General features: G+C 39.6%; 1 protein-coding gene across 1 annotated transcript; it reads right to left on the bottom strand.

Moving 5' to 3' along the window:
• Positions 1-1,644: 1,644 nt before the first annotated feature.
• Positions 1,645-20,113, bottom strand: ALX1 (ALX homeobox 1). The gene is made up of 4 exons (XM_040062812.1): positions 19,882-20,113; positions 17,384-17,688; positions 13,687-13,815; positions 1,645-1,965 (listed from the first exon to the last, which is right to left on the bottom strand). Exons 1-4 carry the CDS (start codon positions 20,111-20,113, stop codon positions 1,645-1,647), a joined length of 987 nt encoding a protein of 328 aa, XP_039918746.1.
• Between the last annotated feature and the right edge of the window lie 6,622 nt (positions 20,114-26,735).

Below are 26,735 nucleotides of genomic sequence, written 5' to 3'. Positions count from 1 at the left end.
TTGTTTCAAGTTTAGCCACCCTGAATGGGAGAAGAGAAAATCTGGGGATTCCTGTGTGTTTATTTTTGTGAGTACTACTAGTTCTGCAGTTGCTGTGATGAAATCTGCTTCCCAATCTTCCCTTCTTCCCCCATGCACCCTCTGTTCCTAACTAATGGCCAGAGAGAAAAGCAAGAAAGAGCAGGGGGTGCCCCGAGAGTTGTATCCTGTTCTAATCACAGCCATGCAAGTCCTTCTTTATTTCAATTAATTTACTTTGCCTTTATGAACCTGAGAGACTGGCTGCTGCTTTCAAAGAGGCTGACATTTCACTCGTCTGAAGGAGCTTGGAATGTGACAGGGGAAAGGGAGGAGAAGTAAATCAAGGCAGATATCAATTCTCCAGATGTAAAATATTTTTCTTCCCCTCTATTTTTATTTTTTTCCCACCAGAAATGTCAGAAAGTCTGCTGACATTTTAATTTGTTTGTGATAGGCTGGGAGCTGAGAGCCAAATCCTGCCGCCATTGCAGTCAAAAAGATTTCTCCTATATACTTTAAAGGTAGCAAAGTAGTCTTACACTCTGGAAAGCATATAAGCAAGGCTTCAACAAAATGTAACTAAAACTGAATGAACAGTACTCTAATATCATCTTAAGATCAGTTACAAACTGAAACTGACAAGCCTTGTTGTAGATTTTTTTTTGTTGTTGTTACAGTTTTACCATAGAGTAACCAAACCCAGTAAAATGGGCTGTACTGGAAAGTAAAATCTCAGTGTTGTGTTGTTTGGGTTTTTTCCATAATCTATATTCTGTTAAAAGTGTAAGAGTACTATTCCATGTTATCTTTTACTCACCTAAGCTTCATGACACCCTATCTGTAACCTGTAAGATTTAATTTAATTACACTAGTTGACACAAAATCTGTAGACATCATTGAAAACTCTAGTAAACATTCTAGCCTTATATTTAACCAAAAAAAATCTCATTATTTTTAACAGAAATACACTCAACTCTATAACAAAAAGTAGTACTTTCTATTCTTATTACATTAGTTATTCATTGATATAAATTCAACAAGCTCAACATGCATTTAGCAAAACAAGAGAGCTGGTTTAGAGCAGCTGTGCAGTGCTGAGAGAGCTCAGTCTACAAATTCTACCTACAACATGAATGGTCATATATTTCCTTCTTTGCATAGTGTACTTAGAGATTTACATCATGGCTTTAGTATTATAAATTTATTATCCTTTACCAAGTTGTTCCTTTATGAAGTATACATTTGTAAAGAATGAATTTTTTTATACAGAACTGCTAAAAACCATGGAGTAGACTCTTTTGCTTAAGTAGTTTTATTTTTCTTTTCTTTTTTTTTTTTTTGCAAGTTCTATAATCATATTTCATCAATGGGTACAACAAAAACATATATAAAAAGCAAAACAAAGAGAGCTTGTTGAGCTTGATGAATGATAAATCTATTTGGTTTATTCTTGGTTTATTGTTAAATATTATATTGCATTTCTTTAAGCAGACATCGTGTATATTGTGGTTTCTAGCATTCCACACACAGCAGCTTATTGTTGTTCCCTTTAAATGTGGGAAATAAAAATGGTTTTAGTCTGCTTTAAAAAAAAAAAAAAATTTTAGAGAGTGTACTGATATATTACATGGCCCAAGAAATATTGGCAGCATGCTCCTTGGCTTTCATCCGTAGAACTGCAATGCTGGAGGACCTCCTTTCAAACTCTGGCTTGGTTTCAAAAGCATGTCCATTGGTTGTCCCAGAAAGCAGTGAGTCAGTGAAAAAATTGTTGAGGGGCATGTGGCTGAATTGATTCTGGTGGTTTGAAAAGCCTGTGTAGCCAGAATCTGTCCTGGGTGAATGGGAGTAAGGTGTCATACAGGAGGACGTATCTCGTGGCAGCATGCAGGAGGTAACCACAGAACCACCGGCCGCGTTCCCTGCCCACAGATTGTTCTGAATCTGGAACATATAAAACAAATACAATTAAAGTTAGATACTTCATCTTTTGTTTTCTGAAATGCTTGGTTTGCTTTTCGTCACACATAATTAGTTCTCCTCTGAAACAAATAACAAGTATTTAACAAGTTTTCTGCAATCATGTTAGAAAATAGCATGAAGAGATCGCGAGTCAATAAGAGATTGTTCACATAAGAGCAAGGGCTAATCAGTCATGTTCCTTACTTTGTCATCCATCTGCCCTGTGGATCCATATATGGTGTCTAATGTTGAACCTCAGGATGCCATCAGCCCAGCTAATCAATAAAATTAAGGGAAACACGCAACTGACATCAGAGAAAAATTGTCAAAAGAATGTACAAAATCATAGAGGTTTTCAGCATACATGCTTCTCCTCATTAGAATTCTCTCTGTAATGGTAGGAAAAGGGTGAACAACACAAACCAATTTGGATTTCTCAAGCAACAAAGATCAACAAGTATTTGAAAAATTTAATAATGAGAAGCCTTGCGTAATTACTTTAAAACAAATGAAATCCTAAAACACAGGAATTATAACACATTCAAGACATTTATTTGAAATGTCTTGAAATCTGAAATTTATTTCAAAGATAGCTTTGACATAAAATTTCTTTTGATAACTTTTTATGTGAAACTATACTTTGAAGGCATCTCTGTTTTAACATTCAGCTGTAACAAGCTGCATTGTGCATCCCTGGAAAATGTTGCATGACAGACTAGGACACTTTATGGTTACTAGCAATGTCTGGAGTAACCATGTATTCAAGCTTTGAAGTATAATCCTTTCTATACTTGGCAGTCACTTAAAGCTTCGTCCTGAGTCTCAGGCCTTCTTCCATCCACATATAGATGCTATTTATGGATAGGTATTTTTCACTTGTTTGTTACTAGATGAAGAGACAGGAAGATTTTTAAGACCTAACATAAGTCAGCTCTTGTTATCTCAGACTGCATGATCTTTCATTCCTGCTGTGTTCCCTTTGATTTGATCAAACTTCACACTCAGCAACTGTTTTTCCAAACTCTCTACTCTCTATCAGTACTACAGGTATATGTTGTAATTTCTGACATACTCAAACTTCCCCAGTCATTCCTCATTTTCACACAATGTTATACAGTATACAGCTTTGTATGTCTTCTCCAATTTTACCTATAAGTCTTTCCTGAATGGTGAGGTTTTTAAATGTACAAATAACATCAGGAAATACATTTTTAGCCCCCATTAACAGTATAGATCTTGTCAGCCAATAATTATATCCTTTCCTTTTTGTTTTCCTTTGCTAAATTTGTCTTCACTCTAAAAATCTCGACTGTTCAGTGAATCCTTGCCCTGATGCTCTGTGGTTGAGCCCATGTGCCTTTGTTCTCTGAGATATGTTGGAGTAACTCAATTACACTTCAGTTAGCACTGAAAAATGAATTCCCACTTCAAACTTAATTTTACATTCAGATTCCATATGCATAGACAAAGGAATTTTGACTTTAAGATGTAAAGGTTATTTCTCTAGCTGAGTGATTTTTTCTGTCAAAGTAGCGGATAGGGGAAGTAATGAATTATGACAGACACGCACATACACACACAGAGAGTGAAAACGTGTTTCTAAGGCTGATGAGTTGTGTTTTCTCCCACTGTCTTTTCACTTTGCAACAGCGCATACTCACCAAACCACTACCAAGCTAAAGCGATAAATGATGGTTCACTGAACTCATCTAGCTGAGATCTAGTGCAGATAAGAAGGATGAAATAGTCTTATTTTAGAAGTTAATATTTTAAACTGTTGTATTAGCAAGGTCATCAGGAGTTGACAAACTAATCTAGGATCCTTGGGAATTCCAGTAGCAAAAATAATCCAGTAAATGCTCTGTTTCGGTTTCCTGCAAAAACCTCGGGAAAAATCATGGTAGCGACACATCTCCCCAAGCTCTGGGTCCACTGAGCTTGTTTACACAGACATGGGCATGTGCAGTTGTAGTTCCACACACACTTATGGACGTGCCTTTCCAGGCAAACACATACACCCACACAGCTGGGCACACCTCAGGCTTCTGCTCTTGCATATTGGAGGTGGTATGCTGGGAGGCCGTGGAGGGAGTAAGGTGTGTGAGGAAGGATATAGAAGATTTTTCCTCCTTCTTATGGGCCTCCTGCAGTCAACATGAGGAAATCTAAAAAATGTTTCAGAACTTTCCCATTGCCTCCTCCCATAATCACTTTTGAGAAGACTCAAATATCAGCCCATGAGAGGGTCTCTACAGTTTGACATGATTCCCAGATGCCTTATTTCACCTTAATTAACTTAACTGAGCCAGTTTTGACTTATAAACAGATAAATTTTCCCCAGGGAGAAACAAGTTAATCTACACAGTGTGTAATACGTGAGCTATTTCTGAAGGAGCTCATAATCTCCAAAGCTAATTTACATGCAACAAGGTCTTATTTATCTGACTTACTGAAATTTATTTCTAAAAAATGCTATGCCAAATGCTGCAGTCACCCAAGCAGCACAGATATAAGGGGGGGGGGGGGGGGGGGGGGGGCCGCGCTGTAATTAAAAAAAAAAAAGTTTAAATGCAAACATGAACAAGTTTGTCTTTAATACATTCATGATATGAAGTTTTCAAAGGGTTCAGCAGCTCAGTTACAGAGTGCCCAATAGCCTATGTGGTCTGGAGGAATCACAAAATCACTCTTTCTTTCCATATTTCAAGTAGTTTGGTTTGCAGTAAACTAAGTCTAGTACCACCAATTTTACTGATATTTTTATCCTAGACAAATCTCTTTCAGTTTAGGTTCAGTGAGATTGCACAGGTGTAAATGAGAACAGAATTTAGCTGCAAACCCTATAATATTTCAATGTCTATTTTAGAGAAACATGGGAACAAAATATTAATTTCTAAAACTTTTAAATGAATGCCCTAGGTTTTTTCTTCCTTAGAGAAATGAATCCAAATTTTTAAACTTAACTTCAGGAATGCCACAAGATTGTAGGATAGCTTTACATCTTCTCTCATGAGGTAGTTATGTTTTCCAACACAATGTTTCAGTCATAGCAATTTTCTATTCATTTTATTTGGTTGTGTAACTTCATATGTAGTATTAAATTTTCATTTCTTTACAAGGATTTACAACATAAATACCTTGTAGTGAAATTTAGGTGCAGAAGGTAATCCTGTATTAAAAATAAATACAGTAATATTTCACAATAAGTCAAAATGATCAGACAGTCTTCTGGTATGTTAGAAGGAAAAGTACATGTACATGAATTTAAAGAAAATGTTTTTCTTTTTAAAATCTCGTGTGATCCATGAACTATATAAAAGGCAATTCAGAGACTGTGAATGAGGCCATACATGCAACACATCTCTGGTTTCTGTTAACATCACAAACAACTTGAGTTTTGCTCTTGTGGTTACAGTGAAATTACTAGAGCCCTTCAATATATTTACCTACTGTATGTTTTATACACACATACACATGCATACACACCCTTCCTGATAGAAAAAGAAACAGGATTCCATAGCTGTGACAAGCACATAACTGGAGAGTTATGGTTGTTAACGTAGTTATGATATAATTTCCTAGGCACATGACCTCTGCAGGTTAGACCCTGCAGAGGAAAATGAGCTGAGGTAATTGGTCATCCTGCTTGGTGTCACTGCTTTTTTTTCTGTTAAACTTTCAAGCTCCCTGAGCTCCAGCCTTTCTATGCAGCTCCTGGAGAAATCACATAAATATTATTTGTTTCTGGGAGTTTTACTGTCACTTCCCTAGCTTTGTTCTCCCATCACCGTACTTTTGACTCATGTTATTTCAGTCACCTGCCTATCCATACTAGTGACCATCTCCAGCAGACATCCCTGTAAGCACACACAGCTTCTATTTGAGTGCACCTGTTTTAGTGCTTCACATGGGAAAAAGAAGTTCTAATCTCTTAAGATCTCTAGATATCAAGAGATGTTCTTATTATATTACATAATAAATGTTTTATGTGCTGAATGTTATTACAATTACTCTAGTAAGTAATTAGAAATGGCACATATACTCTGTCAAAAATGAGTGATACTAAATGAAAAGTTAAGAATTTATGTAATTATAGAAAACGTGAATGTCAGACTGATTTGCTAAATTTTTTTCACTCCTTTCCTTGCACCGCCAGAAAATATCAAATCTGTGCTAGCACAAGGAGCTACTTTTAGGAGATTAAATGCAATAGCCGTTAAACTGCTCAAAACTACTAGCTCACGACTTGTATCTGTTGGTCATTCCTACTCCAGCACAATTAATTTGGTCTGTAACTTTCTACTTTTTTTTTTTCCCTGGTTGCCTTGTTAGAACATCCAAAACACAGGTAGAAATTTGTCTGTACTTCCCAAGCTTGAAGATTCTCAGAAAAAAAATTAAACTGAAAAGAGCCTCTGGGATTATTTTTCTAAACCCTTGCTTGCAGCTGCTCTTGAATTTAGATATGGCTACACAGGGCCCATCCAGACATGTTTTGAGCCGCTCCAGCTGCAGGGGTTCATTATTTTCTATGAGCAACTTATCCCAGTGCTTCACCACCCTCACCACATTTTTGCATTTATATCGAGACACAATTTTCAGATATAAATAATTCTAATTAGCACATGTTACTTAGAGGTTTAATGCTACAAATTTAAAACATGATAGATAGATCATAAAGTCCTAGGGTAACTTTATGATGCTTGTATCCCCAATCGTCTGCTCTGTTTGTGCTGTATATTGAGTCCTGTGCTATTAAGACTGGTTCTAAGAGCAAGGAGAAGCACAGAGTTTGTTTTGAGAAAACTGCCTGACTCCTCCACATTCTTCTCCAGACGGGGTGTTCAGCGGAGGCTTGGAGAGATTGCAGGACAGAGATTTTTTTTTTCTTTTAGTTAGTTTCAGCTAGCTAGGGCAGAGAAGTTCCCTGGGCTGTTTTTTTTTTTTCCTTTTTCTTGGGACTGTTTAAACCTGCTCTGGACAGAAAACCCAGGGGGTCACTGGGGGCTTGCACCTGCAGCCCACCGGGGCCTGGAGCTCGGCATTTTCCAGCAGCGCCGGAGAGACTGGGACTGATGAGAGACTGAGAGAGAGCCGAGCTCCATCCACGGCAAGAACTTCCTCAATTTGCCATCTCACTCCAGAACGAGAGGTTTTTGTTTCATATTATTCATTCTTTATACTTGTATGCATTTTGTTTGTTAAGTAAAATAGGTTTTTTCCGCTTTTCTCCTAAGAAGTTTTTTTACTGGACCGGTTGGAGGGAGGGGCCACTTGAGTTTGCTTCCCGGAGGGATCCTATTCAGGGGTTTTCTCCCAAATTTATCTCTAAACCAGGACAACCCCTTCAGTCCACATTTGACTTACACATGGTGAACAAAATAAAGATCTAACCATTAGATTCCACACTTAAACAAGTTTGCTAAGCTTCAAAATAATGTAGGATTTGAAAGTCATCAAGCTTTCATTCTTGTACGGGATATTTTGTAAATTGTAAATTCTCCCTACTGCAATCTTGAGGCCAGTTACAATATGGATTAATTATATTATATATTATAAATATATAATTTTAATATTCAGTTAAATACAATATTTCATATTTTGAAAAATACCATTAAATTTTTTATGTATCTTAGGGGAAAAAAAGAATGTGATGTATTACTAAGTCCCAGTAAAGTCACACACACTTAAAGAAATACATTTCACAAAAAATCCCCACAGAGCAGCAAACTGAATGTTGAGACTATAAGAAGGACCACATACAGCAGTGGTTTATTACCAAGAAAAAATAAAAATGCAGTGCATAAACTACTTTGTGTGGAACAGACACCACCCAGAGAGATTAAAATGACACTTCACTCTTGTTGGAAGATGAGCCATAGCAAGACCTGTGAGCTCCATGCTGTCATAACTAGAGAGCATGAGTGTGTGATAAAACTTCTCTGAAACTAGCTCGGATAGGTCTGCCACATCTACTCCTGCTAATCAGTGTACCCACTGCCTTAATGAACTATTGTGATTAACTGTCATTTATGTCTACTACAGTTAAAATTTAGGTCATATAACATGTACTGTCTAATACATTCCATATGAACATTTAATTGGAGCATATAACTTTGATTATTGCTAATGAGAATTAGCCATTTCTACTAAGGCTAGAGCAAACTATAATGATGATCCAAGGACTTTAGTACTTAACACATGTATGCTGATACCACATCTACACTTTTTGACTGCCAATACATCATGTGATGCCATGCCATTCAACATATTAATTTGATTTATCATTCTGGCAGACAGAATGAAAACTTCAGACTTCTCCTTCTGTTTCTGAGATTTCAACATTTTCCTTTCTTTCTACACTTTCTATATCACAGGTCCCCATACTTTTGAAAAGTTTATGTTGTCTTAGGTTGCCCATCTGCACTAGATTGAGTTTTTTCAACTGAAACAAAAAATTGGATTCTCTCCTATCCAAATCTTGCCTGCATTTTCAATAAAATAAAATAAAATTAAATTAAATTAAAAAAAAAAAAAAACCCAACACTTTACATGTGATTAGGCGGGAAAGTAGAGTGATGCGACAAAATTAATCCTTTTGAAAGAACTTAGAAGAAAAATTGCAACAAATGAACGTGATTCAAAGAAAAAGTAAGAAGGAGGAAAGAAAGAAAAGAGCCTAGGTGGAGAAAAATGTTGACCTTTTTTATCTGCCTTTCAATGATACAATTTAATATTTATTTAATACTGAAACACTTATTTATGAAAATAGCAGCTTTATCAATTTGTTTCCCACAGGGAAAACTGGAAGTCTGTGTGATTATAGTATTAGCTCTTGTGTGTGTAAAAAAGGAGGGGGCAAAATGTAACTTGGTCTCAGGTTTTCCTGTTAGTTCTCATAGGCAATCATTGAATCTGATGAGGTCAAGTACCCTATGTAACAGGAGTCTTCTCGCTAACACAGGGTGGCAGAAGGAGTCAAATAAAGACCAATAAGGTAAGAGAAAAACAAACCTAAACAGGCTTTTAATTGTATCTCTTTCAACAAATCATTTATACATCTGTGTAAGATAACTATAGATGACTGCTGCTGAACCAGGTATCAGAATAATAATAATAAAAAAAGGAATAATTAAAATTAAAAAAACACAAGAAACAAACAAACAAAAAAACCCACCACCACTGAGTGATCATCTTACCTGTTACAAACAAACAAAAAAACCCACCACCACTGAGTGATGATCTTACCTGTTTTACACCTTATATTTTAGGAATAAAAAAATTTAATTGATCAGATTTCTGACAGCTGTAAAGGGAGCCCATGTCTGGCATAAAAGTCCCTTTAGTTAAATTTCCTAAACACAAATACTAATACTTATCTGACCACGGCTGCCTAAAATGAAGGATGGATCCTTCTTTTAAATTCTGTTCATCAACACTTCAACAGTGTCTCAGATATCCTAAGGCACATTTAATAACACTCTACACTGTATTTAAGTGACCTAATCAAGTATGACTTGTTTACTAACATTCGCTCTTGTGAAATGAAGTAAACTTCCCCATGAAGGGAATCTGCATTCTTTTCCCCACTGATGTTAAGATGTGTCATCTTCAGTCTCATACCATCAGTAAGATATTGGTAATTAAACTACAACTGTCAAGGATATGTGTTTTCCTGAGTGCACTTAAGATGACTTAGATAACAATGTGTTGCATCTGCAAGAGAACCTCAAAATTCAAACACTGAAACTAATGAAACTCAAAACTTTTGCTAAAATAAATGAAAATCACTGCACATAAAATTTTCTTAGAAAAATCTGATTTTCAGCATAATGTTGATAAAGCCTTGGAAAAAAAATCTAAATAACAGATGATTGTCCTAGAATTTTGTACAAACTGCCCTCCTCTGTAACCCAGGTTTTGACAGTATAATTAATGGAAGATATATGCATACATAATTTGGCCAGTTTAAGAGATATTCAATTTCTTGGCAGGTAGGAGAGCAATTAAAAAAAGAAAATTAAAAAATAAATAAATAAAATAAAATAAAGTCAATATACTATAGAAATAATTAAGTTTAGACTGAAAGAGCAGAGCAAAGCAACGAATTATGATCTACCAAAAAATCTAAATTGTTATTATTATGAAGATGAAGATGTAGAATTTAATAGGAAAATTAGACTGGATTATAGATACAGGTGTTGCACCAGACCATCTTCAGAGGTTACTTTCAGCCTAAATTTTTCTCTGATTCAGAACCAACCTTCTCTCTGAAATGAGTTGAAAAATTAATTTTCTTACAGGAAAAACCTTTCAGGTTTATGAAGTCACACAATGCATAGGAGCATAATGTTCCTAACTTGTATTGGCGAAGGTCATTGGTGAAGAGACTAAGCAGAAGTCTCCACGACACCCTCTGTTGAATGCAAGAGACTGATGCTTCTGTTGGAATGCAACCAAGATGTGTTTTCTCAACATATCCATGGCTGGACTCAAAACAGAAAATCTGCATGCTGCAAATCCTTATAATTCACACCAGAAATTCATATTTGTTCCTGCTCTTTCTGCTATAAAGCTGTAAACTTCTCAGCTTGATTCATCCTTTTTCAACATTCAACCTACTTTTTTTTCAGCAACAGGGAGCCTGTTTTTCTCCATGTTAATTTTAAAATAAGATCTAGTGATCTGTGTTCCACAATCCACAAAAAACCTATTTATTTAAAAGTATGGGAAAAGCTTGTCTAATATTTGCCTATTTCATTGTCACAAGTGCCTGTGGTGGTGTGGCATGGGAATAAAAATAAAGGAAAAAGGATATTAGTTTTCTTTTCTTACATTAACAACAAAGAAATAAAGGAATTTTGGGGAAATCAATTTATAACACTAAAATTAAACTATTTTGAATATCTTTTCTGCCTAAGTTGTGGGATAGATTGATGAATTTGTAGCAATTTATATTTCAGACATTGTATATGTATTTTCCATAAGTGAAGCACTTAACAATCTAGGTCAAAAGATTTAAATGCAGTGATATTAGTAGTCATTGAGATTTTAAAACAGATTTTCATTGTCTCAGGCGTTCCCATTGGAAATGTTATATATATGATAGACCTGGTTTTACTGAAGGAGAGGATTTAAGAATGTGACAACTATGAATTATCACAAAGTTAGAAAGAATAGGATTTTTTATTACATGTTCTGTGATAATTGCCTGGATATCTATATACAGAAAGGTAGCCAACTTTTTCTCTGAGGAGTGGACTACCTCTGTTTTTATCATGTAGCCAAGCTATTTGTGCAAGCATTCAGCTGAAACATCCAATATAAAGTGCACTCACAGCTTCATTTAGCTCTGTGTTCCTGTTCTTGAAGTACAGAAGAGCACAACACAGCATTCTCATGCAGGTGACCAGACTTGATTACACATTTGTGCCTCTCTGTTTACCTTACCACAGTCTGTTAGTCTGTGGTTGTAGATCTCAGGTGAGCATGTTGCATTAGTGTTTGTGAATGAGTACACATTTTGTATTTCTACACATTTTAGAGATGCTTGATCTAAGATTAGGGGTCCATCACTTGCATTTCAATCTTCTGTTTCTAAGAATCTATTAATTAATGATGGAAATATTTGTCAGGCTGTAGCTTAGTTGTGTCATCTGTCTAGCGGATATTTTTTGACAAAAATATAAAGAGAAATGCAGTGTATTAATCTTTTTAACAATCTGAAAGTACAGAACAGATATTTTATTGGGTTAGCATTTTACAGATGACATTATCCTATAGTTTAAAAATGTGGGATTTTTGAAAAACATTAATTTTAGGACAATCATTTTAAATTCTTACTGATGACTTATTCCATTATCTTAATAAAACTTTGTTCATTTAGGAAAATATGTGGATGAAATCCCACTAAAAATACAAGATAAGCTGGCAGACACAAATTTTGTCTAGAAATCCCAATGCTTTAGCACTGGTCCTTGTATCACTTGTTGTGATGGTATAGGTAAGTCAGAAAGACCTTAAAAGGAGAGTCGAACGCCTTGAATGAGATCTGTGAGTGAATGTGTATCTGTGTCTTTGTGACATACCTGGGGCTACCTACCTAAGATCATGTCCACCTACCTAAACACAGAGCCATGCAGTGGTTGCTAATGCAATTTGGGTTACTGTCCTGCTACATTTTAAAATAAAACCAGACAGACTTACAAGTGCCAGCACAGCTGAAATGGTTGTGCTCATGTTCTGAGCTCTGGCCCAGGGACCAAACCCAGTAATATGCAACATCTTTGGAGGCAAAGCACATTAAACTGAGTAGATGACACATCAGTGGAAGACCCCTGATTCATAGCTAATCACATTCATAGAATCACAGATTCGCTAAGGTTGGAAAAGACTTCCAAGATCATCGGGTCCAACATTTGACCAAACACTGCCATGCCAACGAAAGCATAGCACTAATTGCCATTTCCAGTAAATTCCTGAACACTTCCAGGGATGGTGACTCCACCACTACAATGTTTAACCACCATTTCAGTGAAAAAATTCTTCCTGGTGTCTGACCTGAGCCTCCCTCAGCTCAGCTTGAGGTTTTGTCCTCTTGATCTGTCACTTGTTCCTTGGGAGAAGAGACCATCTTGCTACAGTCTCATTTCATGCAATTGTAGAGAGTGATAGGACAACCCTGCACCTCCTTTTCTCAAGGCAAAACAACCCCAGCTCCTTCAGCTGTTCCTCCTGTGTTCCAGACCCTTCTCTATCTCTGTTGCCCTTCTCTGGGCGTTCTTCAGCCCCTCAATGTCCTTCCCCTAGTGAGGGGGCCAGAATTGGATGCAGGATTTGAGGTGTGGCCTCACTACTGCCAAGCGCAGGTGCAAAATCACTGCCCTGGTCCTGTGCTACATGCCAGGATCCACTGGCCTTCTTGGCCACCTGGGAAAGGGTTGGCTAATGTTCAGCTGCTGCCAACCAGCACCCACAGGCCCTTCTCTGCTGGGTCAGTTTCCAGCCACTCTTCCCCAGCCTTGAGGAACTCTTCATTCAGCCAATTTAGAGTATGACCAAAGCCAGCTCACATAGAATATGAACATATTCTTAAGGTTGGCAGAGACCCCGCTACCTAATGAAGCTAAAGAGCACCAGAACACTAGTAGTGCAAGATTTTTTGCTTTGTATGGTGCTTTTTTTATTATTATGTGGTAAAGGCAATGTGAAGCCTGAGACATGAAAAAAAATTGCTCCAGAATAAAATATTCAATGTGCTAAAATAAGCAAGGAGACAATCGCAGAGAGTGAGGCAAAGCACAGTAAACCAAAGGACTGGTGAACAGAGACAGAAGATTATGACCTTATCACGCAGTATACCTTACTATTTACTAACAGGGGACTGAAAGAGAAAAAAAAAAAAAAATTAAAACAACTACAGCAGCCTGAGAGATCTGTCCTGTCCCTCTGCCTCTCTCCCCCAGTGATATACATTCAGCTCTGATTCTTCATGGTTATATTACAGTTTCATGCTGGTAGGAGACTTGTTGTATTTAATGGTCTGTTGAGGTCCATAAAGAAATGGTACATGTTTAACACAGAAAAAGGAAGCTGTCTAGAGATCAGATAGTTTATACTTCATCTCAGCAAAGTGTGCAAAACCAGAGCTGTTAAGGCAGCTGCCAAATGTAGAACCAAAGTACTGCTTAGTCTTTACCATACCTGAGGGTAGCTGTCAGTCCTTGGAAGAACAGATATATCATAGGTGGCAGCAAAGTGGCTCTTAGCTTGCTGGATCTGACCATAGCGTTCTCTTTTTCTCCATTTTGCTCTTCGATTCTGGAACCAAACCTATAGTATACAAGGAAAGAGTCATCAGGGTAAACAAAGTTATATGCTGTGCAAAGGGTTTTAGGAAAATAAGAGATTTTGGATCATGGCTTTGAAAATTCTTGTTTATCTACTAAAGAGAAGTTCTTTACCTGAAAAATAATTTTTTATTGTTTCAACCTTGTAAATGTCACACCTGCTTAACTTATTGCTGGCTATTTTAAATGTACATAATTTTTTTCATTTCTATTATCTCAAAAAAAAAAAAAAAAAAAAAAAAAAAAAAAAAAAAAAAAAAACAAACAAACCACCACCCCAAACACCTACAAACAGCCTGAGAAAGATCAGTCAGTAGCAAGTAAAGAAACATTCTCTTAAATTCCCATGACCACTGACTTGCTATGACTACCCATAATCTGCCTCCTAGAAGTGTCCATAATCTTTATCAAGTGTGGTTAAAAAAAAGCAAGAAAAATTGGCACAAGAACACTGGTCTGCACAGCAGGAAAGGTTCCTATAAGGAAGGCTAAAAGGCCAGGAAAATAATAAAGAAGTCACCATGTCACAGACAGTTTTTAAATATTGTGAATTTTTTTTCACATTGGTGTTAGGGGATATCTGTTTCTTATAATGGAAGATGAAAGAACTGCATTTTAGACTATGGAATAATTTAGATTTTATGCATAAATTTCTTTATACTTCTTGGTCTGTTCTGTAATATTTTGAGTGTCAAGTATTATATCAAAAACCCATTTTATGCCCATTTCTTTCTGTTACCGATAACTGTCATAGTCCCATGGTTTTAATAATTTACTTTTGTCTTTCAGATAGCTTAATTGGGACTGGTTAGGAATTATCCTGATGAATAAAGGGGACTGCTAAGAAAAGTGACATAATATAAGAGTAATATCCAACCAGTCATTATTGTTCTGGTGTAAGCAAGATTACTGAGACATTTTTAAGGATTCACACTTTTAACTGAACCATTTATTTTTTAAAGTAAACAATGGCCTTGGTTAGTCATCCTGTTAAATTGATCATTAATTCATTTTGATATATACATACAGGAATGGTGTTTTTTTATAGATACTTCCTGTATTTTGAGGGATATTTTCTGATTCCATATTGTGGGATATTTAAAAAAACACTGTTTGGTTTAGAGTTCCATTCTTGCCTTGATCTTTGGAGAACTCAACCGTCTTTTGATGCTGCTTAAGCAACCAGGGCATAATTTTGCTCATTTTGATTCCCAAGGATTTGTGACAGGTGTAGTATGTGCAATCTTTTAAAAGATTCAGCAATCAAACCAAGGCTCATGCATATAAGTCCTGAGCATATATTGTTAGGAACCTTGGTGGTAAATCTGTGTTATTTATGATGCCTGAGGTTCAGCAAAAAGAAAAGGGAAGGCAAAAAAAAAAGAAACTCTCCTGTCTTCACAGGCGGCATCAAGGACACAATAAGGAAATTTAGTCATGAAGTTCTTTCCTTGAAAAAAGACCTTGACAATCTTCTTAAAATGGGCACCAATTACTGGTCTGACATGCAGCAGGAAAGAGAACAACTTTGATAAATTAGGTTCAGGTTTGCTCTCTCTGCATGTGTGCAGGACAAATATTATATTGTATGTTGATGAAATGGTGGTGAAGGGAACTGTGGGTATGGTATCCAGCTGATCACTCTGCTACACTAAATCAAACAATTTGCTTGAATTCATAGAAATCAATGAGAAAAAGCACATATTTTTTTCCTTTGACAATTCCTCAAAATGTTTCTGTTTACACTACTTTACTAGAAACTTACTCTTGGCAGAGATAAAGTAACCATTTGCCTCCACAAAGCAATGTAGAAATCTGCTGCTTGTTATCCTTGAATTGCCAGATGCTTGCCTTTAATGACGTAAGGCCTTGCAAATTGCTTAATCTTGTGACGGAATACTCTTGCTACTCTGGATAGAAATTATCAACATATCTTTTCATTTTAGCATATAAGAAATTCAAAGATCAGTTATCTTTTAAGAAAGGTAAGAACATGTTTAAATAAAATAGAAATAGATACTTTGTGAAAGTCTGATATAGATATATATTTTTCATTTACTATCTTTTTAATACTCTTACCATGCAAAATCTCTAAATCTTAGAAAAAAATGTGATAAAAAGTCAGATTACATGCTTTAGTTTAATATTCCTCTTCCTGTTCTCATTGTTAATTTGTTCTTGAAGTAGTTCTCCATATTCTAGAATTATGCATTTGTTAGAACAGTGTTTAACATTATGCTACCTTCTTTTTTTTAAGTCAAGATTAAATTTCAGTGAACAGAAGTCATACTTGAAAAGCTGTACCAAATTCAGGAGAGGGATTGCCCAGAGCCTAAAGAGTTAAAAGCCACTGAAACAAATTTCCATCAGCATTGCTGATATCACATAACCAAACACAGAGTTTTGGACTCTGTTTTCTGATGACAACAGCAAATGTGATGCCTGCTTAAATAGACATGAAAAGAACATTTCTTTATAAAATTAATTAGCTGACTTTCTTTCTGAAAGTGTTTCTCATTTAATTTTGGTTTGTATGCATGTGCACTGATGTCTATTTCTCTATATGCATGAGTATGTGTTTAATTACAAGTTGTGAAGTTGTTATCATATTCAAGTCACTAAATTAAAAAAATTAATCCCAGTCAATAAGAATCAACAGGACTGTTATTCTCAAATTTGAAATAATGATTATTACCAGAACAGGGAAGATATCTAAAACTAAGATAAAGTGTCAAAATGTGTCTCACACCCTTTTCTAACAGAAGACCTCTAAAAAAGGGAAAGGCTGCATTTCCTGGGTATTTAGCTTCTTTTCTCACCATTGCACATCAAAAGACATAAATATTTTTGAGATTACTATATGAGCATATACTGAATGAATCCCATTTGTATGCAGTTATGATACTCAAAAAATGTACTATGTTGTCACCAGTCTGTTTTGTTCTTCATCAGTTATGAAAGCTTAAAAACCAGAAATTGTACCTCCTAATTTTGGGATTTCTAAGATCATTCCATATAGAAAAAAATGAAAGGATTATGTCCTTGTTTTATACAGGCACAAAACACACAAACACTCATATCTATGTAAATATAGGTATAGAGATATATAGATATTTATACACATTTTTATATGTGCAGTTTCACTGCGCACTCTTTGGATAAAAAGAAGGAATTTATAGACTGTAATTTTCATGGCATATAGCACAAATCCTCTGCATGTGAGTTCTGCATTGTCATCAGTCTGAAATACAAGTCTTTAGTGGGATCTTTACAGGTAGCAATTTATGTTTTCACTGCCTGGAATTCTACAAGAGATCAAGACAGCTTTACTATTGATGTTGTTTTCTAATCCTTTAAACAAGTGTTCAGAACTGCAACACAAGCTATTTTAAAAAATAACAAGTTATTTTAGCACTACAGCATAACAGCTCATGTCCATAAAGAAATGAGGCAAATTAGCTTTATGGGCTTTTGTACAATCCCCAAGAGTGTAATTTACTCATTCCTACAATGCACAATTTGTCATAGAAATGCTGAAATATAGTTCCTACCTGGACTCTGGCCTCAGTGAGCTCTGTTCTGAGAGCTAGCTGTTCTCTCACATAGACATCAGGGTAGTGAGTTTTCTGGAATACTTTCTCCAGTTCCTCCAGCTGCAAACTCGTGAAAGTTGTTCTGTGTCTCCTCTTCTTACTGCTGGAGACATTGCTGTCACACTTATCACCAAGTTCATCCAGGTCCCCCTTCTCCTGCAGCCCTTTCACTGGAGACATCCTGAGATTGTTGCAATTATCCATGGGCCTGCTCAGCTCTGTGTGAAGAGGCTGTCCTTCCACTTTAGTAATCCCATAGTTCACTGCATGCAAGGTGGGTTAACAGCTGGTTAATAAATTATCAAGGGGAAAGGAGAGGCGTTTAGATTCAGAAGTTCATATAAAATAGTTTCACAAGTAACAAGATTCCACCCTGACAGTGTTATTTCTATATGGGATCATGGAACAGGAATTTGTAGTATCAACTACAGATAGAATAAAAGTGCTTAATCACATTGAATTTTAACTGAGAATTATATCTGAAAATATCATCTGAAAATTTACAGAGTAAGGAGACTGTGCAAGAGACTTGGGGTATTTTCACTCTGCTGCTACTGCCGTTTTAAAGTAGTTAACAATCCATGAAATCAGCATCAGCTAGAGTTGTACAGATAAGGAATCTTAGGCCCAAACAGATTTTCCATAGAAGAAGGCACAAAGCTATTGACAACTGTGCCTTTAAACTTGGAAGCAAATGTAAAAACCTCTATTTCTATGAAAATACAAACTAACAGTGAATTAAACTTTATAGCTGTAAACTGACAAATCTAAAAGTAAATGAAACCAAAATTAAATTCACTTTTTAAAATTCAATAAATTCCATATACCTTTTTTTTGGATTTGTTGAAGTGGAATTGTTTCCAACGAGGTTTGTTAAGGTTACAAAATACAGGACATTTCTGCAAAATATTAACTTATTAAAGGAAATAGTTTCATATATTTTGTAAAAGGATTGCAGGAATTATTTGTCTTTAGGTAAAACTTGAGTGGTAAAGATAAGAAATATTCTGCAGTAGCTGCTTAATAAGAAATTAAAATATGTCCTACTTTTCGATATTTTTTACTTATCGGACATAATTGGAAAAGTAATGAGATAAGCTAAAGAATTCAAACTTTTTTTTTCTTTTCTAAGAGATTCAAACTCTATAAAAATTAAAACTTATGAAGATGATATGTAACAATAAGCTTGCTTTGAGATTTTCTCACATTCTCAGTAATTTCTTTTCTTTCAATTCGAGCTGATTGTAATGAAACACAATTTTTAGACACTTACCGTCAAAACATGCAATGACAGGAAATGCCCCAAAACCCTCGAGGCACACAATAAATTAGCTAATTAAGAAAAACTCTAATGTATAAATGAATTTTCTATAGGTTTTTCCTTTTTATATTACACTTGAAGAAATCTATAAATATTCCCTACTTTTTTTTGGTACAAAAGAAAAAACTTTCTCAGAATAGATTTTTTATATATATACTTCAATGACTATATGAAGTCAAAAAGCATAATATTGTTATTCTTTTTATTGCCAGTTGATCTTAACGTGTTTTCCAATTTTTTCCAGGATTTTTATTTTTTTTTTTTTTTTCCTATAGCGATTTTCATCATGTTGGAATGATTAGAAGATTTGAAAAGTTTTAAAAAGAAAATATTCCGCATTCATTCTCCTTGCCTATAAGCTAGAAAATCTTAATATTTGATAAATGTATAACTCTACTCTTTGAATGAACGACGTGGTTTTCGGGAGATTCGCCCTTTACGCATCCTCTGGAAACACAGAGGAACCCCGCTGCCGTCGCAGACGATATTCGAAGAAAAGCGAAGATGACCAAGAGACCTTCCGCTCCCTCCCCGGATCGGCACCGGGGACCCGGCCGTGTCCGGGCTCCCTCCGACACCGACATCCGGCCGTGCTTTTTCCCGGCAGTTTGCGGGGGGCAAACGCCGCGGCTCGCAGCGGGGGCGGGGGTGGCCGGGGAGCGGTCAGAGGGGGACCATGGGCCGGTCAGGGGGGTGCCGGGGGTGGCCAGCGTGTGCCGGGAGGGTACCGGGGGCGGCCTGCAGCATCCTCCGGGACCCGCCGGCCCATCGCTCCCCCGGGCGGGCTTGCCCCCGGGCACGGCGGGCTGTGCCGGCGTGCTGGAAGCTGCGTTCTCAGCCAGCCGGGGCGACCCGGGCCGGGGACGGTGGGGAAGGCAGTAGCTGAAGAGCTGCACTGCAAGGAAAAGAGCTCTCAAAGTAGGCATTTGCCTTCTCCCGGCAGTTTTTTTTTAGTAGTAATGGTAGTAGTTTTATAACAGTGGTATTGTTATTGTTATTTTACTACGACCTGACAACCCCTCGCATGCCCAGATCAGAAGGCTGCACAGCTGCCTTTGGTCTCTCTGGGCAGGAGAATCCCTGTCCTCCCCCGTACATCTCCAGGAGTGACAATAACCCTGGGATGACGACTCACCACTGTTGTCCTGGCAGGGTGATGTCTTCTCCAATCTCACATGATGCTCAGCTCTTTGTAGAGGGTTGAAGGCCTGCACGCATTTGCTGCCTGACGTTTTGCTGTAAAAGGACTCATTGTCCAAAGTTTCCATAACGTGCTCCAAACTGCCTCCTGCTCCCATATAAAAGTCACTGTTCTTGTTTGGCTGGCTTTTCAGGGCAAACTTCTCGCTCAGAAAATCCATAATCATCTAAGATTGTTTGAGAACCTCTTCCCTAGACGGAGGCTGGACTGTGAGCAAGGGGGGGGAGAGTGAGTGAATGGGAGGAAAGGAAGGAGAGAGGAAGAGGCGTTCAGTGCTTAGGGAGCTGCTTTGCCTCTGAGCCTTTGATTTGTCTTGAAAGAGGAACCCAAAGTTGCTCTTATAACTTGAAGCTCAGCAGGACTTCTTGTGCAACCTCCCATTTCTAATGAATATGAAATAAGCAAGCAGGTCTAACTCCACCCCAGGTCCCCCAAGACCTCATCCCAACACAGGAGGGAGTTCCAGGCCCGTTTTGGACAGAAAAATCTGTTTTCAGACAGGCACAAGCTTTCGGGGAGGGGTGAGGGGAGAATTGCAAGGGAGGACAAATAAAAAGGACATTTCCCCTCTGCAACCTATTCTCATTTCTCCAGGGACCTTGGAAAAAGTAATCCCTCACTTCCCTCCCTCCTTGCCCCGGCTCCCTGAGAGGTTTAAAGCGAGGTAATTTCAGGGGCTCATACCCTCAAGTAAAGGATCTTCTTTAATCTATTTGACTGATATGTCGGTAGCTGCAGTCTTGTTCTCTGAAGCTGTAAAATTAAGAAACTGTGTTCTTTATCAAACAGCTCAGAAGATTTGTCCTAGAGTTAAACAGAGAAAGAAATACTATCGACAGTTGTTTTTGTAGAGGGAATGGAAAACAGAGAAACTTAAAACTGGAACCCTCTCACATCAGAAACGGGCCTAAAAGAGGATTTGTCTGCTATGAAACATATCTCAACCAGTCTGCCGCTGTGTGTGTATTTGGGGTTGGGGGTATGTGTGTTTCTGCAAAGTGGTTAAAACAGACCTTTATTTTAAATCTCCTGAAATATTATAATTAAAAAACAATACTGTTTCCAAAAGAAAGTATTTTTTTTAGTTCTTAGGTAATGAAAAGAAAAAGAAATGAGCCTTATATGCATGCGTTCCTATGGATATTGGGAAAGCGGGCGGGTTTCGCCCAAAGTGTGAGCTTTAAAGTGTTGAATTCCTTGGTCCTTTCGCACATTGATAAGTTTTAAAACACAGGCGAGAGAGATAGTAAACTATTTCGAAAAGGCACGAATTACAGAAAAGATCTTTCGTGCTTCCTCGTTAAAGGAGTACATGATGCAGTAAAGCAAACCCAAGATTGCAATCACTTCAGATGAAGTTTTCAGCATCGTGGGCCCGCGCTTGTCTTTTCTACTGAGGCTATTTTAGAGCTCAATTCGGTGGGTCCTTCCCCCGCCGGGGTGGGGAGGGGAGAAGGAGCGAGGGTTTAATAAGTGGCTGAGGTACCGGTGCAACACTGGACAGCCGGGGCTGTGAAGCGGCTTAGAGACCTTTCCTGTGAACCCAGTCAAAGGTGAAGGGAAGGCCAGTTCGGGTCCAGCATATTTCCCGGCAGGCAGTTTTCCTTCCTTCTTCAGCCAGTCTCTAATTTGATATTTTCCCAGAGAAAGGGGTAGAGATTTTTTTTTTTTCAGGTACCACTATCAAGTAGCTGTGGGCACTATCCACCGCTCGCACAATCTGCCCTTCCCTGTCCATCTGTAGGGAGCGGGCTGCTACCCGCACATCTTCGTCCCAGTCCCCGGCGTTACCTGCCGCCATCACCGAGCTGGGGCTGCGGGAAGCGCGGAGCCCCGTCGTGACAGAGCGCAGAGGTGGTGCTCCGGGATATGTGGTGGGACGGGTTTTTTTGTGGTGTGGGGGTGTAGCTTTGGCGGGGACGGAGAGGTGGATGCCGTTTTCGTAAGCCTCGGGAGAAGAGGAATTGAAGTGCCCTCGGTGAGCGGCCAGGTGCGGCGGAGGCCAGCTCGCTGCCTGCCCCGGGAGAGAGGCTGGAGCCTGCCCCAGGGGCCGCTCCAAGGGCAGTTCCCGTCCCCGGATTTCTCATGAAAAACGACACGTTTCCTCCTTGCACCTTCTGGAACAACGCCTGCTTCGGACCCGGGAAAATATATCCTCTCCCTGCCCCCGCATCTCCGTGTGTTGGCACTTCGGCAGCGTTTTTATAACTATGCCTTAAAAGCACTAAATGCCTTGGGGAAGGGAGGGGGGAGGGGGGAAATAAAGGGGGGGGGGGAGGGCGGGTGCGGGGAGGAAGAGAGACAGAGAGAGAGGGAGAGTGAAAAAATGGAACTCTGGATGTCTTTTAAATGAAAGACACATGCAAAGTTTTTGCAGCCTGCAATCCACTTTTATCCCAATAAATGTCCCTCTTTAAAGACAGCTATTAAACTCCAGGAAAGCCGAGGATAAGGAGCATCTCGTATGAGCGTAAACCCCCCAAGAGCTGGCAGCAGCAAGAGGGTTCTTTCTAGGGAGGCTAGAGGGAGCGCGGTTGCCTCCGCGGGGCTGCGCGTGTCCCTCTGGCTGCGAGGAGCCCCCTCGGCGGCGGCAGAGCTCGCTTCCCACCGAGCTGCTCTGCACGCCGGCAGCCCCGACAGCCCTTCCCCCCCCCGGGAGGATCAGGCCACCCCGGCGGCGGCGGCGGCTGACCCACGGGGCCTTGGAAGCGCGGGCCTCGTCTGAGGACCGAGCTGGGGACGGGCTTCGGCGTCCCCTGTGCTCTTCACCCCTGCTCCTCTGAGGAAACACGACTCTCCTGCAGCATCTTCCCTCAGCGGGGCTCCCCTTCCTTATCGCCCCGTCTTTGTGAAGCTCTCCCCTCCGAGATTAGAGCCGACATTTATATACATATATATATTTTTACAGTTTCTGAGTATTAAGTATACAGAGCGATACAAACTATAACCGGGTCTTAAAGTCCGTCCGTCTTCAACAGGAAATAATAAATAAATAAATAAATAACATAGCGATTCCACATCACTGTTAGCTCCAGGGACCAAATTCTACTCTCATTTACCTCTGTGCAACTCAGCGGACTTCAAAGGGAAGGAGAGATGTAACCTAGGGGAGAATTGGCGCCACGTATGGCATTTGTTCTCCTCAAAAGCTTGAAAACAGAAAGCTGACTTCAGCGGGCTAAAACCATTTGAGAGGGGCTGGACAGATCACGGGGGAGAAGGCGGCAAAGGGGAAAAAAATTTCTGTGCTGAGGTGAGACATCGTTGAAAAACGTCTTTCTTCAGGGACCTACTCCCTCCTCCAGGCAGCCCCGTTATTAAGAGTTGCATGCAGATGTGCCGCTGTGTTTCCAGAGATGGAGTATCTCCCAAACCTTCTGTTAAAGGGTGTTATGTGTGACGGAGAGACGTTTCGTGACCAGAGGTGGTGTGAAGGAGCTCTCCCCTGCAGCGCATAGGAGCTCCTTGGAGGAAGCCGGTCCACTGGGACGAGCCGGGCGCGCACACCGCGAGACGCTCCGCCGTACCGCTGGGCTTTCCCGCGGGGACGGCAGGCTTCCTTATCCCCGCTGTCCTGGCAGTCCTTCCCTTCCCGAGATCAGAAGTTACAGACCAAGCGTAGGAACGAGGATCCCGCACGAATTTCAAACGTCTCGCTGCCTAACAGTCAAAGAATTTGTGAAGAGGAATGTGCAACTGCCGTTCGGACTTCCGTTTCTGGGTCCGCAGCCGCTGCTGCTCGTGATGGCAGGTTCCAGCCGAAACAGGGCTGCTGCACGTTGAAGGCATCTCCTAACACCCATGCATTTGTTTAAGTAAAGTGAGAACTGCAGCAATACGGGTGATGATCTCCCTTTCAAATGTCCACTAATCCCTATCCCCTCCCGGACCTCCTCCCCGTTTCTAATATCGGGTTTTAACTATGGATGGCATCACAGAAAGGAGATAGATATATAGATATAGACAGAGATATAGATATAGATTTTTTTTTTTTTTTTTTTTTTTTAACACCAACACTTCTCTTCCCTCCAGAGGAGTTAAAGACGAAGTTTATTTAAGGATTGAATGGGAGGAAATTTGCGCTACCTGGGACTCTGCTAAAGGAATCTTGGGAGTACTATTTAATTCCTTATACCTACACACAGTCCATTTGTCTGGAAAGATTGAAGTTGAAACTATGAAGATAAGGGCCGTGTGTTCCCGCGGGAGGGCTGGCCCCGCAGTGAGGGGCTGCTGAGGAAAGGTTATAGGGGAAGAAGGGAAGCGTATATGTTTTTTTGAGTGGGATCATGCACCCCAATAGCCTGCCGGGGGGGAGGGGGGCGGTGGTGGAGGGAAGGGGGGAAGGAAGAGAATTGTCTGTCTTGAAAAACAGGTGCTCAAATGGTTCAGTATTTCCACAAGCCTTCTGCTTTCTTTGCTGAGGATTTATCTAGGAGCTCATTTCATGTTCAGACACGGAGATTTTATTGCACGAGATGGGTGCAGGCTCCGGAGAGATACTCTGAGAAACTAGCCTCTCGGTCTCTGCCACGCGGTCCTGGGAACCGACGTGATGTGCGGAAGCAAAAAAAAAAAAAAAAAAAAAAAAAAAAAAAAAAAATGTAAAAAGACACTCTGCGACTCGCTCCATATCTCTCTCCCAGTGGAATGTGGCGAATTGCAAGTTACAATCCAAAACCTGGCTTGGCTGAGCAATAATTTTCCAGACATCCTGTTTGTGAGAAGAATCATGTGAAATATTCTTATTGCCAGCAAAAAGAAGTGCATAGCCTCTCAAAGAGCTCTGAAAGAAGTTAAGTTTTGGGGACTGTTGGATTTCCTCCTTTTTGTTTGTGGGTGGGTTTGGTTTTGGGTGGTGTTTTTGGGGTTTTTTTGGGTTTTTTTTTTGTTGTTGTTGGTTTTTTTTTGTTTTTTTTTTTTTTTTTTTTTTGGGGGGGGAATGGGGGGAGTGCGTGGGGATTGGGGTATGAGAAGCATCACTATTTTAAACCCTGAAAATAAAGATTGTGATTCGGATTTCCGCAGCCAGGCTGCAAAAGGTCCCAGTCCAAGCCCCCTTTAACGAACTTTCCTCCTAACACCTGAGCAAACACAAATCGGTTCTGGTGTACGTGGATAGCTTTAAGATTTTCCATTCGGAGAGGAAATTTTTAATTGACACTGTTTGGAGTGACTTTACCAGAAACCTGGGAGCTGTAGGTTCAGAGATCAGTGACCATGTAGGAGCACATCGACGACACTTCTACTCGGTAACTTAATGTTAATTCTGTGTGGGCAGCTGACCGGTCTATTGAGCGCCGCTCAACTCTCACAGGCAAGTGGTTGTCACCTCTCATTAGGCTGGCCTGATCCTAGAGCCCTTCCCAGCCAGGCTCGAGGTTCAGACATTTCCAGGTCTAGTCCACAAAACAGCCCGAACGTAACAATAGCAACCATTTCACAGTTCCTGCAGTCTGACGCTTTAACAGTAGTACCTCAGCTGTTCGGGAGATATCCTGTGTGACACCTGCACAGATAAAATGAAGATTCCATATGCCTCAAAGGCATATTCAGGGGACAGACAAGAAATCTGGAGAATGGGAAAGTTACCCTGTTAGGAAATAAGGATTGCTGTCAGGGCCGGACAAACCTCGACAATTTTCTTCTTGCAACAGGCAGTGACACGTCTAAAACCGTTGGGTGTTTGTTTTTTTTTTTTTTTTTTTTTTTTTTTTTTGTTGTTGTTGTTGTTGTTTTGGGATTTTTTTTGCTTGTTTGTTTATTTGTTTTTGCCCTCAAAAAGTGTGTTGATTTAATCTCAGCCTCATAGGAAATCTCAGCAGAGATGCTCTATAAAAGCATTAATCTCTTATCTTGATCTAGTTCAAATTATAAGGAGTCCTACTTACATGTGTGTTATAAAAACAAATACTACACAAATTTAATCTATACTTCATCGAACTGCTATTGTAGCCCTTTATCAAGTTTAGAAAGGATTAGAGAGTTGGGTCGTGGAACTCAAAGCCCCGTGCAGTTTGGCACCACCAGAAAGAAGAAATTTGCTCCTGAAGATGCTTCCTCAGGTCCGACAGACATATTTATTCCCCTCCACTCCTCCCCCCTCCCCGCCCCGCCACACATCGACTAAGAGTAGGATCTGACTTCTACTCGGGATGTTAGGTAAGGCAAGAGCAGAGTTGCTCTGTCTGCAGCCCGGAGGAGGTGGCTGCGGCTGTACCCCCGCCCTTACCGGGGGACAAAACTTCTGGCGGCTTCGGCCGAGCCGGGCTCCAGCAGCCGGAGCGGCTCTTCAGAAGCCAAATCCTCTCCCTTTACTCCTCTGCCAAGCTTTCCAACGAATTATAGACATATTCGCAGGGCAAAAGACAAACACCGTTCTTCATATCACAGAAACAGACGCATTAATAGAAAAATCTAGACTTGAAAAAGCAGGCTAATAGGTTTTTACGGGTGAACATTTGCTTCTCCTCCTACCCTTACCCGTGGAATTTATTTCCAAGGAGTAGGCCATCCCCCAAAGGAGCTGATGGTGAGTTTTAGTGAACAATTCTGTCTGAAATACCCCTTTTGCTCTCCCATCACGAACCGACGCTGTGCTGTGGGGCACTGAGCATCAGCCAACCTATGCAAGGGAGCAAATTAAAAGCAAAGCCTTTGCAAGTTACCCAACCTTCCTTGATGGCAGTTTGACTGGTACTGCCGCAATTCCGAAAATATAAAGGCTAAATTACTGGAGCGACCTGAGGCTCTGAATGTATCGAGAGGGCTGGAGAGTTTGTGGGGGA

This window comes from Hirundo rustica, chromosome 4, assembly GCF_015227805.2.
Source record: "Hirundo rustica isolate bHirRus1 chromosome 4, bHirRus1.pri.v3, whole genome shotgun sequence".
Lineage (NCBI taxonomy): Eukaryota > Metazoa > Chordata > Aves > Passeriformes > Hirundinidae > Hirundo > Hirundo rustica.
The sequence above is the reverse complement of the archived record's forward strand: the minus strand, read 5'-3'. Positions and strand labels throughout refer to the sequence as shown.

Bases quoted from the DNA above. Each gene is read 5' to 3' on its own strand.
- ALX1 (XM_040062812.1), bottom strand. From the start codon at position 20,113: ATGATTATGGATTTTCTGAGCGAGAAGTTTGCCCTGAAAAGCCAGCCA. The intron at 13,816-17,383 runs GTAGGAACTATA...TGTATACTATAG, and splicing joins TCACTGAGGCCAGAGTCCAG to GTTTGGTTCCAGAATCGAAG. The intron at 1,966-13,686 runs GTATGGTAAAGA...TATATGTTCCAG, and splicing joins GGACTGACAGCTACCCTCAG to ATTCAGAACAATCTGTGGGC.